The sequence below is a fragment of the Lampetra fluviatilis genome, chromosome 5, assembly GCF_964198595.1.
Source record: "Lampetra fluviatilis chromosome 5, kcLamFluv1.1, whole genome shotgun sequence".
NCBI lineage: Eukaryota > Metazoa > Chordata > Hyperoartia > Petromyzontiformes > Petromyzontidae > Lampetra > Lampetra fluviatilis.
Genome location: NC_136279.1, coordinates 8319229 through 8335434, shown reverse-complemented (window position 1 = coordinate 8335434; position 16206 = coordinate 8319229). Strand labels below are relative to the sequence as shown.

The following is a 16206-nucleotide window of genomic DNA, read 5'->3' as shown; positions in this document are numbered from 1 at the left end:
TCGGCCGAAACCGAAAGTATTCCCAAAGTGGCCATTTGCCAACTTTCGGTGCCGAAACCGAATTTCGGTCGGCCTCTAATCCACGGTATTTAAACCTGACGTGAACTCGTCTTATTAGTGCATGTACTGTACAGCTCCATTGACTGCTGGATGAGGGTCTGCCCATCCCAATTAAAATTGAACGTGGACCAACCACATGCCAACCTTGTCAAACGTTGCATGTTTACTGGGCTGCCGTGTGGTTCATGAGGGCGACTTAACCATACTTCACCATGCTGGTTAATTGTATCGCTGGTTTGTGAAAACAGGGAGCGGAGACGTTGGGTACAACACACTTTGCTGCACTGCCCTCTACTGGGAGCCTCACACTTGTGCAGCATTGCATTTGTTCAGGACACCAAAGTCATTGCAAAATTAAGGGTGTGCATGCGTAAAACTGCCCAAATGATATGGTCGTAAAAACCAAAAACAAAAAGGTAATAGTCGTGCCATGTATTCATAGATTTAATAACCCTTACACTCGCAATAAAATAACTTATTTCTTTCACACAAATGTATCCAACATTTTGTTTACACACTGTACTCAGTATTATTTTAAAAATATTAGAATAAAAACGATGTTGCAAGACACTGTATGCCCCTTGTTGAATTCAGGGTCCCAGGCAGGAGGAGGAGGAAGCAATGACTCGCACATACGATAAGCACAGTTGACGATGTACGCTGCGAAATAAGTTCAACTAACATACTCCAGCACAAAAGTTGCGTGTGGCACAGTACTCCGTGGGTTGTTGCAGTTGTCTTCAGCTCCCAGCACCTAAAGCGACACATCAGTATAACCAGAACAAAGATCCAAGTGCACAAAATGCATTCCAAAGACACGAAGTGTCACAGTAAGTGGGTTGCGACGTGCTGAAACCGAACTAACGTCTCTCCTCCGTGAAACATGTAGCCTGCTCCAGCCTTACCCAGGAACTCATTGTTGTCGTCTTTTTCCAATATGTCCGTAATTACCCACCCCTCGGCTACATTCGAAAACACTTTATACGCAGTTAAAGGCAGAACAAATACGGCAATGTCCTTCACAAAGATATGTTTCGCACGTTTTCCATCATTTCAACCAAACCGCCGCACGCCTGCCCTCCGCCCTCTGCCACCTCGGCCAGTTCAGCTTCAGCTCCCAACGATGGGCCCTGCACAACTTCGTCGGTCGTGCCTCCCTCCTGCCGAATACTCGCGTTGCCTGCACGGCGGGCGGCATCGCCCTGCCCTCGCAACGGGCTCAGGTCACTCGCGGTCGAGCCCGTCGTCGGCTGCTCTTCCCTGGCGAGCAGGTTGTTCTTGCGGAGGCTGCAGGCCTCACGGTAGGGTGGGTTGATGGGCGGCTGCGTTGGCGGCGTGTACACGTACTGCTTGCCCTCCTCGAGCTGTGCGCACGTCAAGGTGGGTGAGCATTAACAGTTACATCGACAGGTCATCCAGGCCCGATGTCACCGCACCTCGCTAAATGTGTTACGATTCGCCCTTGGCGCGATTCAATAACGTGTCAAGATACAAGGTCGCGAATTAATTTTAAGAATTGGTTCTTTGATTGAATTTATAATATTTGGAATTTATATCGCAACTTAGAGCAAACACATCAACTGAAGCAACTGGGGCCCAGCATCAATTGTGGTGCCGTTCCATTCTGCCGTTTTGCCTCATTTGATTTGTTTATTTATGGAATAGGTCAACGGTTTGACAAATACACAAAACCGAATACATCATCCTTCCCCTTTAACATGTTTGCAATGTATGTCCACATAGCCTGGGTGTGGAACCAAGAGGTAAGAGCTGTTTGTTTTTTGGACTGTGTCCTTTCTTTAATAAGCAGGCAGGTACTTATCAATCAAGATGCTCTATAACAAAGGCACAGCAGGGCTTCTGTGGGATAGTTACCGTACCTGAAGTGGGTAGGTGCGATCGGAGTCATAGGCGCTGAGATCCCCACATGCTAGGAACGGCACGATGATTCGGTTGGGTCCTTCCAGTTGGTTAAAGTCCACATCTGCAGGGAGATGCACAGGGGAGCATTTTTTTTATATATCAAAATATTTTTGAAGAATAAAAAAAAAAATCTCAATCATGCTGCATTCGAAATGAGGTAAAGCTGTCACGTCAGGAGATGAAGAAATTTACAAACCGAGCTCTCGCAGACAGCAGTGCACGATCGCTGCAAGCTGATGTAACGTACTTCAAGAGACAATCCAAAAGGCTTATTATCACACATTAGACTATGTATGTTGAACTTCTATTGCACCGTACGTAACCAACCGTACAGATCGGAGGTGCAGCCTATGGTCTTGTGTCCTTGATAAAGTATTCCTTGGTAAAGCTTACATTTATTGTTGAAACATCGGCAGGAATTGATATACTTTTACAATTTATTGAATTCTTTACCTTTCCTATACTTTACAGTCCTCTCGGTTTTTGCCTTGTTGTTGGAACTTTTTGACCCACCCCTACTGAGCATCTGTGAGAAAGAGCTTCATAGCTCATCGGATTCCTCCTGTCTAAATAAAGATTCTGATTCTGAAGAGCGTAACATGACAAACCCATATGTATGCTACAGATTTTTCGATTTAAAGCTTTCGTGACTGCAGGGATTCATCTTCTTGGTTCTTTCGGTAAAGTAACGTAGAATGGAAATAATAAAATAATAAAAATAAAACATAATAAAATAATTCTCACGACGTTTCGGCCACAACGCAAGTAGCCGTCCTCAGGTGGAGAACAGGTCTGTCGAGGAGACATTAGTGAACAAAGTTTTGGGTTTTCAATACCTATGTCAGTCTTGTTACTTTCTTAAATTCACAAAATACATTTGAAAAGTATTCTGGGTTGTCTCCATGATGCTATGCAACTTTCTTTCTCTTTCATCACGTGGATCTATTTATGTTTTTATTTTAGTCTGTAACTTTATTTTCAGCCGATGGATATTCCCAGCTGCTTTCGAGTATTTTAAACATCATCACCTGACTGTTAATTTACTGGAAAATGTTTGTTTCAAATTCATCTTACTGTTGATGTATGGAAAAATGTTTGTCCGTAACTTGAGAATCAGAAATAAAACAAGGATGAGTACACGGAAGCTTTCCTGTGCACGCGGTCACAATGGTACCCAACGCACTACCGAAACCAGTATAAAGCAATATATATAACAGGCAAAGTTACGTACTTCATCACCTAAATAAAATAACAGCTGCAGGAACAATTATGTCAAGTTGTGCGGCAAAGCCAGACTGTACTGATGAGTGCGGCAGGAAGACTGCCGAGTGGGCTCCTACCGTATTCATGGTCGAGCAAGGGGTTGCACATGTTGGGGATGTAACCTTCGGGAGGATCGTAGTTCTGGCATACCACAAACGCCTCTGGGACAACAGGCAAATGCAAAAAAATGTCAACAGTCATTGCGTGGAAGTATGCATGTGAAAATTAACTCCACTCCTCCTATAGTCTATGAATTTTCATGCTTCGGGGTCAGGATTCCATTCAAGAATCAAGCAATTTTTTCTCTAGATTTGAAGCTTTCGTGACTGCAAGGATTCATATTCTTAGGTTTTTTCGGTAAAGTCACCTACGTGACTTTACCGAAAAAACCTAAGAATATAATTTTTGTCTCTTTTCGATTAATTGCCTCAGAAGTTCTGTATTTTTATTAAATATTTTTATTTCATATCACCATCAACCTTGCTCTTTTTACTGCTGTAATGAAGGCCTCCCCACATCATCACGCATGCGTTACAATATAAGCACGTGGGTGTTAGACCATGTGCCAACGTATGGGTATAACCTTGTGCCTAAGAGAGACTGTGGAAGACGTCTTCCATCCAAACGTGCAAGCTCTTAGAATCGCCAGAGGACGCCATTCTTAAATTGTCACACACCGGTATTTTAGTGTGTGCAACGTATCTGTGTACAGAGATGTGCATTTTTATGTTCTTAACAGCCTGAGAATTTTCTAACAAAACAGAGGTTCCCCTAATGGACTAGACTGGCAGATTTTTTTACTGTTGTGTTCGCTGCCTATGGCCAAATCACCCAGAATGCACCGAATCTCATAAAATCTCAGAAAAACAGTAGGTTTGAGCCACTGACCAGCATGATGAAGTAAGATCAAATAATCCCTATGACCCGCAATGCATTGGGAGGCCTTCATCCAGCAGTGGATTGACAAAAGTGTTGTACATGTTGTAGTTTTTGTGCATACTGCTGCCCTAGGTGCTACTGTCGCTGTTGCTCTGAATGCTGCTGTGGCTGTTGCTCAAGCCGTTGCCCTAGATCAGGGGTCGGCAACCAAAATAACAAGAAGAGCCATTTCTTTCCAATTCGGTACAAAATTCAGTATTTCAAGAGCCGCAATGCATCTGAGTACATACTGTACATACGTACATATCGTCAAGAAGCAGCCCGTAAAGAGCCGCATGCGGCTCCGGAGCCGTAGGTTGCCGACCCCTGCCCTAGATGCTGTTGTTGCTGCTGTAGGCGCTCGTACCTATGCTGGAGTGGCGGCTGCTGCGGGGCTTGGCACACGTCACGAGCGGGAAGAAGACCTTGAGCTGTGAGAAGAGCAGCGTCACGTCCTTGCCACGGAAAATCTTCGCCACGAACGTGCCTCCCCGCTTCAGCACGTGGCTGGTGATATTCAGGGCCTGCGGTAACACAGCGGCCAAAATGGAAAAGCTGAAACCGGAGGTGTGGACCAAGGGGTTTGAGGGGTAGCAGGAGGTTGTTACTTTGCCAGGGCAGAGGCATGTTACTACTGATATACTGGGTTTAGATCCGGGATCCTGCCCACAATTATTAAATTCGTTTCTCAAATCTATAAATAGCACCATTTGCTTAGAGAAGCAATGCTAGGTGTGTAATGATGCATCCAATTAATTTATTAATATTGATTATTCTGCTTACTTGTGAACTAACCACTTGTGATAATTGTGAGGATTGTGTTCAATATGAACTCACCGCCAGAAGCAGCTGTGCTTGAATGTACTCGTCGATGTCATGAAGTCCTGTGACTGGAACATAACATGCAAAGTAAATAGCCAAATAAACACGACCATGACGACAACAGATTCTTGTTCATCCCAATATTTCACAAGTGCACCAGCGGTGCCATATCATGAGTTGGGAGAACTTTCCATTCGGAACTGTCGCAGAAAACAATCCTGGAATATGACGTTACAAAACTACATCTAAGCCACTTTAATAGCCAAATTATTCAAACTAGACACTGGCGACACACCTTAGATTTGGCATCTAAGGAATGTTTCTGGTATGTCAATTAAATTGAGCAGTGTTAATTATCAGAAGTGGATTAAGCCAAATGAAGTGAAAAATTATTTAATGACAGTTTTTTTGTGTGCAATCATTGGTGACCATGCTGGGACCATCAACTCCCTACACTTGTGAAACCAGTTTAATCACGGCCGGCTTAGAGGTAGCTGGCTCAGTGCTGTAACACACATGGCTCATCTGTGATCTATCAGTTTCTTTTCAACGTGCTGCATTTCTCACTCGAGCACTCAAGCGTACCATCTGGTGCTCCGTCGCAGACCACCAAATCTGCTGGCTGTCCTTCAAAGTGCTTGATGATCTCCTGAGCTGTGGAGACCTATCAACAAAATACATTTTGGTCACAGACGATAAAATAACTTCAGAACGAATGAAACATGCACACAGTCATTATAGACATGGTCTCTCTGCCCACCTACAAATCCAGTGGTTAAATGTGTATTGATTTGTGTCAAGTAGTTTTGGCGTGATTAAACCTGTCTCTGACGTATGAATATGGCATTTCCAACGCTGGCTCAGCTGCCAGCAGAGATGAGCCCATTCACATTATAATTTGAGTAAGGAGACACTTCTTGGTTCTTTCGGTAAAGTCACGTAGAATGGAAATAATAAAATAATAAAAATTATTCTCACGACGTTTCGGCCACAACGCAAGCAGCCGTCCTCAGGTGATGAACAGGTCTGTCGAGAAGACAGAGTGTGAATGACACACCCCAGGCTTGGAGCGTCTATTTAAGCTGGGTTGGAAGGGGGGAGAGCGCCTTGCAAATTCTTTTGTCAAGGCGCCTTGCAAATTATTTTGTCAAGGCGCTCTCCCCCCCTCCAACCCAGCTTAAATAGACGCTCCAAGCCTGTTCTTCACCTGAGGACGACTGCTTGCGTTGTGGCCGAAACGTCGTGAGAATTATTTAATGTTTTATTTTTATTATTTCCATTCTACGTGACTTTACCGAAAGAACCAAGAAGATGAATCCCTGCAGTCACGAAAGCTTTAAATCGAAATTTAAAGAGACACTTTTACCATTTCATGTTTTACTGTTACTTATTTGTACGATCTAATTTGTACTGTAGGAACTGTGTCTTTTGTACCTTTCCATTTTTACGTTGCTATGTTTTCGGCTAAACTGTGTCATTTGGTCATGATGCAAACATTTCCATGAATTTCCACTTAAAGTGAAATATTTATTTTTACACATACCATCCACTTAACCTGGCTGTCTGCTCACCTTAGTTATGTCTCCCTGCAGTTGAATGACACCCGGCAGGGGTGCCATGGCCTGCAGATCCACAGCGACTATTTTGGCATCGGACTTCTTCCCATCTTCCCCACTGTGAAATCAAGAATGACAACTTAGGCATGCATAATTTATGTTTTCCATCATTTGCTGGGTGTGGTGGCATTCACCTGTAACGGAGAGCTTTCGAGGTGAGGGTTGGTGAAACTCCTAAACTCACAAAGCTGTCAGTTGGCCAGAAGATGGCAGTGCAGCAATTTAGATCACGAACCCATCTTTGCAGGCTATTGATCACATCCAGGCGTGGTTACCCACAGTGGTTATTCCACTGCAGAGCAAAGATTATTTCAGACCTCTGTTGGGCATTGACTCAGCTGGGGTGTTGATACAATACTGTCATGTGGAATATGAAGTGGTCAATCCATGGATACATTATTTGATCACGTTCTATGAGGGGCCATTGCCCGAAACATCACCTTTTATATCCTGTTCCTTATAAGGCAGTGTTGTAGATGTTGAGTTTTTTTAGTCCATGGATAGACTGTCTCCCACATATGGGAATATGTAATTTATATCACTAATTCAGGGCCGCTGATAAAAATGAGTCCTACCCAGCTTGCTCGTTTGAGCAGGGAAACACTTTGACTTACATGCCATTCAATAAGAGGTCATGCTAATAACAGGACTCTCCAGAATGAGAGCGATGAGGTCAGTGCATGTGCAGGAGTAAGATGCGCAATGGCATTGCAGGACCATCTTGCCTGGTGAGAGCATGTAGAAGCCTTCAATCAGCATTGGTTATACATTGGCTGAAGATGGTGATGGGTGATGATGATGAAAGGATGTTTGTCTTTTATTGCAATTTGTAAATATAGTAATAGGTTTTTACCCTTTCAACTGGTACAAAACTGACACCTTTATACAAGGGATACAAGGAATTTGTAAATACTTAAAACTAGTACTGACCGCAGTTTGCGGCTCAAGACCTGGCTCCAGCTTCCTGGTGCTGCACATAGATCCACGGCGTGGCTTACTCCTGCGATCCGATGCGCACACACACGAATACACGCCGTACATGTACAACCCAGATTACTCCAGTTGGCTACGTACAGTGCGAAAGAGGTTTAACATACCTACATTTATAGTTCCATGATTCCCTATATTCTTTACCATATAATTTGCATATGCACCACAGAGTGGGGAATAAGTTATTTTCCCAATCATAGAAACATCAGGGCCATGTTCCGCAATAAACTTATTCTAACGCTGTTTTTTTTGTAAATAAATCATAGATGTTTGTGGTCAAAACAATATTGTAATTCACAAATCAATAATCACATTCTCCTGATTATAAGACGCCCGTAAATGCCAGACGTACACCTAACTTGTGCCTGGTGTCAATAAAGTTATTCAAATCTTGACAAATAAAAAGATCCCCTGGTATAGCCCTAACAGACTGTTGGGGAAAGTGCTGTTAGCGAGCACAAATCTGGTATCACACACACAGAACCTACTTTTGCTTCAATATTCAATATCTTATGGCCGATGTAACAAACGTCCCCTGGGCTTTCAAAAAAAAGTGTTCTGAGACTTCCATTGTCTTTGTACTGTTTGCCTTTTGGCGTTCTCTGGTCTAACAATGGTGAGACAAGGCCATAAAGAAGGCTGTCTCTGGTGTAGGCCAATCAGTTTCAAGGACAACGCACATAAATTATCAGTGCATGTCTGTTTGCATGTTTTGCTACAGGTATGTGTGGTTAATGCAGACTTTATGCCTTGTAAAAGGTACCCGTTAGGTGTTTGAACATCTTGACATTAAAAAGATTTTTAAAACAGTCTGCCTCAGCAGCAGACCATGCTTTCCCACCTGATGACGGACGCTTGTGTTGCGCCCGAAACGTCGTGATTTATTTTATTTTATACCTGCGTGACTTTACCGAAAGAACCAAAGAGTATGGATTCCTGCAGTCACGAAAGCTTCAAATCAAGATCTTGACATCTCTTGTATTGCCAGAAAGGGGTCAAACCTATTTGTATTTTGTCATCACCTTGGAACAGATTAAATTCCTCGTCCAGCTGCAGGAGCTTGAACGCACTGCGAGCACGCCAGCCCTCCTCCTTGGCTAGACGGTAATAGATGTCTCGCTTGTCCTTCGAAGAGCGCCCCATTGTCCTGTGGGTGGCCAACACTTTGGAGTGCCCTTACTTTTAGCCAATCTCCTGCCATAAAAATGAAAGAAATCAAGAGCTCATTAAGCACACGTTATGGGTTTTTTTCCCTCTTTAATCTTTGAATACTCGTCTACTGTGTATGTTGTCGATACCGTATTGTTTTTGAACATTGTATTTGGTCTGCAATCGCGGCTGCTTGCTAGGTGATATTATACAGGGTGTTTCAAAAAGATGGACCCAATTTCAGAGATATTGCGATTTCAAATCGGGTCCATCTTTTTCAAACACCCTGCATCTCAAATACGGTACTGCTTTAATAATAGGGTTTTTCCCCTTTTTTCTGGCAACAAAACTGAAACCTTTTTACAAGGGTTCATGTCTGCATTAACCACAATACTTGCAGTCAAAATGCAAACAAAAACATACTATAATTGTCCTTGAAACTGATTGGTCCACACCAAGGGACGGCTTTCTTTTGAGCCTCGACCTAATTGGTGCTCGACCAGAGGACGCCAAAAGGCGTCCACAGCTCAAAGACAACGCACCATCAAAGTAATGAGGGCTCGGGGTGAGCATCTTCTACATCATTAGACCTCCTTTGCGGTACTGCTTTGTTCTGGCACCACGATATGTGTAACACTGGATGACAGAGAGCTGCGATTTCATGAATAACTCTCATGATGACCACAGTAAATACCATCACAGCCATCAGCTCCCAAGCAGCACGTGCTCCTATCATCCTTGACTCCGATTTCACTCAGAGGAGCCCATTCGCTCTGGGGAAATCCCATTATCCGTAAACGAAGTCTCCCTAAATTATCCGTGTTTTGCAGATCACAGAAGTGATCTCTATAAGTGGTGGGAAATGCCAATCTTTACCATCATTACCCCACATTTACCCTCGAAATTAGCCGGTGTCTCCTGGAAGCGTAAAACATAAAAAAAATCCGCGTTTTCGTTGGTAAAAGTAACTCTGAAATGGCAGATTCATCCTGTTGTCAATACTGTACCTGGAATAATATAATGATAAGGGGGTTTGGTTCATGAATTATTTTGAAATTATTCATTAAAGCGTCACCACACTCCCCGCCACCACCGAGTTATAAAGTCACGGCTCTCATACGGCAATGATTAATCAACGTGCTCGAGGGATATTAAATACATTATGAACGGTAAACTTAAAATGTTTTAATGAATATATAGGCGGTTGTATTCGGCGCTGTATGGGTTTAAACTACTAAAGTTGTAACAATCGACACAGCAGTGGATTGACAAAGAGATGCACAATAAAAAAAATCAATAACAGCGTAGATTTACGTGCGTACGGTGTAATTCATAGACATTCTAACAGCGCTAAGATAAGAAAAGGGGTTTAGTGACACGTGGGGGCTTTACACGCCGGAAATCGTGGACACATCGACTGCAGCCTTTTTAACAACACACACACAACGAAATAAAAACACACGAACACATTTTTACCCGCACCCTTTTACGAAGACTTCCGTTTCAATCAGAGTGTCTAAGCTCTTAACTAGACTCCACAGGACTGTCCATGTTAGTGACTATAACAGACGCGTGGTCGTCACGACGTCGCAAAGCAATCGACATTTAACGGCCATCTTACGTAGGGGAGGCGTGCGTATTGTGATGCGTTGTGACGTCACCACGAACACATGACGGATCCTCCCAATAATTTCCCCCCCCACCCCTCCAATCCCACCCCTCCAATCCCACCCCTCCAATCCCCCCCACCCCTCCAATCCCCCCTCCACCCCTCCAATCTCCTCCCCACCCCTCCAATCCCCCCCCCACCCCTCCAATCCCCCCCCCACCCCTCCAATCCCCCCCCCACCCCTCCAATCCCCCCCCCCCACCCCTCCAATCCCCCCCCCACCCCTCCAATCCCCACCCCTCCAATCCCCACCCCTCCAATCCCCACCCCTCCAATCCCCCCCCACCCTCCAATCCCCCCACCCTCCAATCCCCCCCCCCCCACCCTCCAATCCCCCCCACCCTCCAATCCCCCCCCCCCACCCTCCAATCCCCCCCCCCCCACCCTCCAATCCCCCCCCCACCCTCCAATCCCCCCCCCCACCCTCCAATCCCCCCCCCACCCTCCAATCCCCCCCCACCCTCCAATCCCCCCCCCACCCTCCAATCCCCCCCACCCTCCAATCCCCCCCACCCTCCAATCCCCCCCCCCCATCTTGTCCCCCCTTACCAAGATGGCGACACCTTCACCACGCTCGCCTCTCTCTCTCTTCCCGCGCTTTATCGACTCCCCCACCACCACCCACCACCCCCGAACTCTCCTTCACATTTCCCACAGCGGACGCGCGCGCGCGCGCGCGGGGCCCAACCACCCACCAAACCACCCACGGCGCTCACCATTCTCACCTCCAACAATCTTCGCTCGCGTCGTGGGCCGGGCGGCGATGGAGGCGGCCGAGGCGACGGCGCCTCACTCTGCGGGCCCCGCTGCTCATCAGACACGCGGCTCCCCCTCCCCGCCCGGTAGCAGCCGCCCAGGCCCCGCCGCCGCCGCCGCGCTCGCCGAACTCGGTCGCGTCCTGGACGCGTCCAAGGCGCTGTGAGTGCCACCGCGGGCCTCCAGCGCTGTGGTTGTTGCTGTTGTTGCTGTGGTTGTGGTTGTTGTGTGTGTGGGGGGGGGGGTTTCTCTTCGCTTGCAATGATCACTCGGAGAAAGAAACCGGGAGGGGGGTGGTTGCGTTTGGTTTGTTTTCGACGAGGCGCATCGCCTGAACACGTGGCTCCAACGTCGACGGCGAGTCGCTGAAGATTTAATTTAGAGAAAAAAAATGTTTCAAGTCTCGAATTGGGAATTAACGCTGATCCCCTTCCCCCCGCTAAGAAGTCTTAAATATACCCACTGAGCTGTGTGAATTAACACGGGAAGAGTGATAACCAAATGGTTATCCAATTCTGGCGCGAAGAAATTAGGTTATTTGCGATTTAGCTTGGGAATTATAAAAACTCTGTTTGGTTCTACAAAAAGTATTAATTTTAAGGGTTTCACTCGAGCATCGTTTAAAACAAACCGTGGAACAATAAAAGTTATTTAATCTGTCTCCGAGCCTTGGGCTTTAACATAAGAATCGTCAGGGTTCCTTGGCCTGGTTATGCGATCAATTTTTAAAACAACCCTGAGAAACACAAATGTAACTTATTCTGCCTTTCAGAACCCTTAAACTATAAACATTAATTATTCCAGCTCCCTAAGAGCCCCTTGTTTTAATAGACCGGACTGATATGCAAGATTTAAGTTTCACAATGACACTGATAGCTCAACCACTGCTCTAGATATTCGTGGAGGATTAAACCGCGAAGGCCACGTGGGGTGGTTAAAGCTGCGTTAAGATCCCTCCGTACATTACAAGTGTGTATTGTACGGATTTTTATTAATGGCACAATGACTGAGCCACCTGATTCGCACACACCGCCTACCTATATTTGTAATGTTTCCTGGGCTACTTCATGGCATGCCCGAGTCGTACGTCCCACGACCAACATGCGGAGCTACGTTGTGGGTGCAGAAACATACATTGGTGTTGTTATACCGTACTTCCATGTCCCCATGTGGTGTATGTGCCCCCCACCCTCAACCAGCACCGACCAGTGTGATCAGATGTCTTACAAACCGTGGAAAGGCCCACCATCTCGCTGTGAATTAAAAATAAAAGGCTGTACTTGCATATGTACGTACACATTTTGTCACATTACTTTGCCAACACGTGACATTTGTCTTCCTTGCAATATAACTCATTATAATTCTCTCCCCTTACACTTGGCAGGGTGTCGGAGTTAGAGACGCTGGTCGCCTTCACGAACCCAGATGGAGAGTTCGTAAAGACCCTTGGACAGGTGAGCGACACCTCACCGTTTGTACCCAGGAGTTGACGCATAAAGCTGTCCTGTTGATAACAACAGTTGTTGTTGACCGGCTTCTCTGTCTAACATAGGGTGCAACACTGTGAAAATAAAGTTACATTCTGGTCTACAACAACATTCCAATGGCCTTTGACGTTTTTCTTTCGTCGCATCAGGGACATGTAATGACTTAATTTGTATTTTAACAGAGGTACATTGGCAAACACTACCATGGTCGATCAAAACCAATGGAGTTATAAAAGCCCAGCTTACCTCCTCTGTTGAGGCATTGCGTGATCGCCCATAGAGGGCACTACGCGTTTGAAAACTGCAGGAATGTAAAAGAAGACTGGTTATTTTAAAAAAGGGCTTCCAAAACTCTCCACTAACATCCACTTGACGTGAGGACACTCCTCTGCTATCTTGAATTCTCTTCCACTGCCCATCCAAGCTGCTAACACCCTAAGTCAAGGCTAAAGGCCTTCCAGTTCTCTTTATTCACACCTATACATTGTCCCTTTTCCCTGTTGCCTCGTGTATTGTGCACTTTATTCTCTGCACCCCAAAATATACTCTTTTGGGGTATGGAGGTGCGGTTGGATTTCATAGTCACCAACCGAGAATTATCTGATACTGGATGAGGGCCTCCCCACTTGTGTGCATTTACAGGCATAAAACATTTTCTCCATGCCTCGGATGAACAATCACTTGTGCTCCTCATCACCCCTGTTGGCCCTGAACCAACTGTGGAAATTCCACATTCTTATAGCTGGGCCTAAGCCAGTCTCAAACAGGAATTGAACGTGCAACATTCTGAAATGGGGCTCTAGCTATCTAACCACAGTATCATTTCACCAGTATCTAACATTATTGACCAGAGGTTCAATGATGGTATCTGAAAGTGCAGTGTTTAGGCTTCCGTTTGTGGTGTTTATTTGTGGTATTGCAAAGATTCAAAGGAATCAAGTTCATTTTCACAGCATCTTATATTGCCTGCCACAACCCAACGCTAGCCTGCATATATTTGCTGTCGCATATGCATTAATAAATGCACACCCCTGAACAACCAACATATAAGTAGAGGCATTTGTAAGTAAAAAAATTAAAGGTCATCCATATATGTTTCATTTAGGTAAGAAGGAGATTTATTTATTTGTGGAACCTGGGGTGGTTTCACAGCTGTAATCCCAATGTTTTTTAGGCAAAAGTTGATTTGAACACTTAGACTGTATGCTGTGGGATGGCCAGATGACAGTACAAAAAGTAATTCTTGATACCCATCTCTGCAGACCTTTCATTGTGTTATCCCCTCGTATGGGATTTTTCTGCGTACTCTTGTTTCCTCGCACGAGCAAAAACTCATGCATAAAGGAATTGGTCAAACATGCTAATGAAGTACATTTGTCAATTGATCGATGCGGGCCTGTCCACACCGTGTGGGTTATAAAGTGCCCTCATGAATAAGAGTCTTAAAAATGAGTAAGGATTTCCTGGATGAATAACAGACAAATGGTTGGTCTCATTTCAGGCTAAAGCGTCAGGTCACATCTGGAAAGCCCTCTTCCAGCTGCCTGACGACGAGGACGAGTAGATTTGGACGCATTTTAAAATGGCTGCAAATCCTCCCCAACTGGACTCCGAATCTAGCAGTGACAGTGACGTGGAGGATGCTCCGGTCGAGATCCCATCAAAGCCCAACGTCCCGTTTATGCTGATGGGCACTTCGCTTGCCTTCAGCTCCCGCACCCGTGGAATTTTTGACAGTCTGGAGACTGCGGCCAAAACCTCTCTCCCCTCTCTGTCCAACGACAACCTGCTCGATGGCGAGTTCAAGCGACCACCACCGGCTGCTCGGCCACCGAGGAGTGGTCGAGGCAAGCGGAGCTGGGTGGCGTCCAACGAGACCGCGGGCCGCGAGCCACGCACGCCGCTCGACAGCTTCAACAGCCTCCCTCCACCAGCGCCTGGCGCCACGCCGGACTTCCAGGTCAACCCATCACGCTGGACGCGCTACTCGCTAGAGGATGTGGAGGACGACGGCACCAACGTGTCCAACGCTTCGGTAGCGCACGCTTTTCTGAGCGAGATGCACGGGAGAAACGTGCACGCAAGGGGTCACGGGTCAGGGTCAGGAATGACCGACGACGGTGATGGAGTGATCGCGTTTAATCAACCGCTCACAGGTGATGCTTCCAAGAGGATCAAGTTCTCTAAGCCAATGAGGGAGCAGGAGCCAGCGGAGCATCAGAAGGGCTCAATTGAAGCAGCCAATGCAGGGGATGGAGGAGGCACGTGGGAGCCAAAGGGGCACAGTGTGGGATCGCTGGGCGTGGACGAGTTTCCAGGGAGAGGAATTACTCTGCAGCATTTGGGCGATATGGAAAGCCACATGGCAGAAGAGGAAGATGCAGAGGACAGTGGAAAGAAACCCAAAAAAGCAAGTGGAACGGGAAGCGGGTTGGCACCATCTGCGTTCCTCACGAGCAAAAAGAGGAAGATTGCCAACATTCGTGCCAAAGAGGGCTCGGATAGTGATTAAGATTGTGCAAAGAAACATTGCATTTCATTGGCTTTGTTTTTGAGTGTTTGGATTATAATTAGCTTTTCTGTTTGTTTTTCCAACGTCGTTTAGCCTTGGTGTCTCCGATTTATGGAAACGTTTCATCATAGTAAATGGAAAATTATATGTCCATTCCCGGAATAAACATCACTCATGAGAAATGTACGTGAATTTGTTTTTGAGACTCGTTTGATTTTATATCAGCTTCCTAAAGAAAAATATTCTATTGCAGCATATGGATTATGGGCATACACATGTAATTCTGCCTTTAAAATCCAGGTGATGGTGGATTATTCAGAAATTATTATTATATGCTTTGAATCTACTGTATCGTTTAAGCTACTAGGTGGCCAGGAAGAAGCCAATGCAGCGAGTGGGTTCATCAACTCATCACGTTTTGAGTCTAACCCCAGCACCCTCCTGATGAGTACTGAGACTGAGATTTCCTTTTGACATAAGGGGACATAAGTACCACGTGTTTCAACAGAACAGCGCTTCGTATTTTGGAAATGTCGCTCATAACTCTGCGATGCAAATTTACAAATTAAAGCGAGCATTGACGCACTGTTTCGCGTAGTTTTACGTTTCGCCCCGCAAACACTAATAAGGTTCGGATAATATTGACCGAAATCATATTGCTTTTGGTGGGTGCTGTTCTTGCGTAGCTTTATTTTATCGCGCCACGCTTTTAATTAACCACACGCAATACACACCGGTTTCTGTGCAAATATTCACGGTATCTGTTTACAGACGAACCAGAGCAAGAGTCCATCATTACAGGGTAGTGGCAGTAAAGGCTCCCAAGAGAACGAAAGCTAGGCCAAAGTCTTCCAGCTTGGCCTTCGTTATATTGCGGAGGTAAACAATGCCCACAGATAACGCTCATAATGTAGCCCTTATTGGAATCCTATATTTATCAGAGTGACGTACACGTAGTGCTTGACTAGGCAACATTAGCAACTTGCAACGGTACACTTCGCTTTGGTCAAATACACCTCTCGCTTTTAATCAATATACTCG

General features: G+C 45.6%; 2 protein-coding genes across 6 annotated transcripts; one reads left to right on the top strand and one right to left on the bottom strand.

The window, feature by feature from the left end:
• Positions 1-497: 497 nt before the first annotated feature.
• Positions 498-11268, bottom strand: FTSJ1 (FtsJ RNA 2'-O-methyltransferase 1). Of its 3 annotated transcripts, none has more exons than XM_078856647.1 (10): positions 11136-11268; positions 8615-8786; positions 7533-7602; positions 6558-6660; positions 5572-5650; positions 5002-5054; positions 4532-4688; positions 3324-3407; positions 1941-2044; positions 498-1424 (listed from the first exon to the last, which is right to left on the bottom strand). In XM_078856647.1, the coding sequence occupies exons 2-10, from the start codon at positions 8733-8735 to the stop codon at positions 1080-1082; spliced, it is 1116 nt and encodes a 371-aa protein (XP_078712773.1). In that variant the 5' UTR covers positions 8736-8786; positions 11136-11268; the 3' UTR covers positions 498-1079. The 3 variants fall into 3 exon arrangements, with proteins under 3 accessions (XP_078712773.1, XP_078712772.1, XP_078712774.1); XM_078856646.1 differs by lacking the exon at positions 11136-11268 and adding an exon at positions 10224-10299; XM_078856648.1 differs by lacking the exons at positions 7533-7602; positions 8615-8786 and having other exon boundaries at positions 11136-11224.
• TSSC4 (tumor suppressing subtransferable candidate 4) lies at positions 11115-15371 on the top strand. Of its 3 annotated transcripts, none has more exons than XM_078856650.1 (3): positions 11115-11252; positions 12551-12620; positions 14155-15371. In XM_078856650.1, exon 3 carries the CDS (start codon positions 14236-14238, stop codon positions 15163-15165), a length of 930 nt encoding a protein of 309 aa, XP_078712776.1. In that variant the 5' UTR covers positions 11115-11252; positions 12551-12620; positions 14155-14235; the 3' UTR covers positions 15166-15371. The 3 variants fall into 3 exon arrangements, with proteins under 3 accessions (XP_078712776.1, XP_078712775.1, XP_078712777.1); XM_078856649.1 differs by having other exon boundaries at positions 11189-11328; XM_078856651.1 differs by lacking the exon at positions 11115-11252 and adding an exon at positions 11408-11523.
• Positions 15372-16206: the final 835 nt, after the last annotated feature.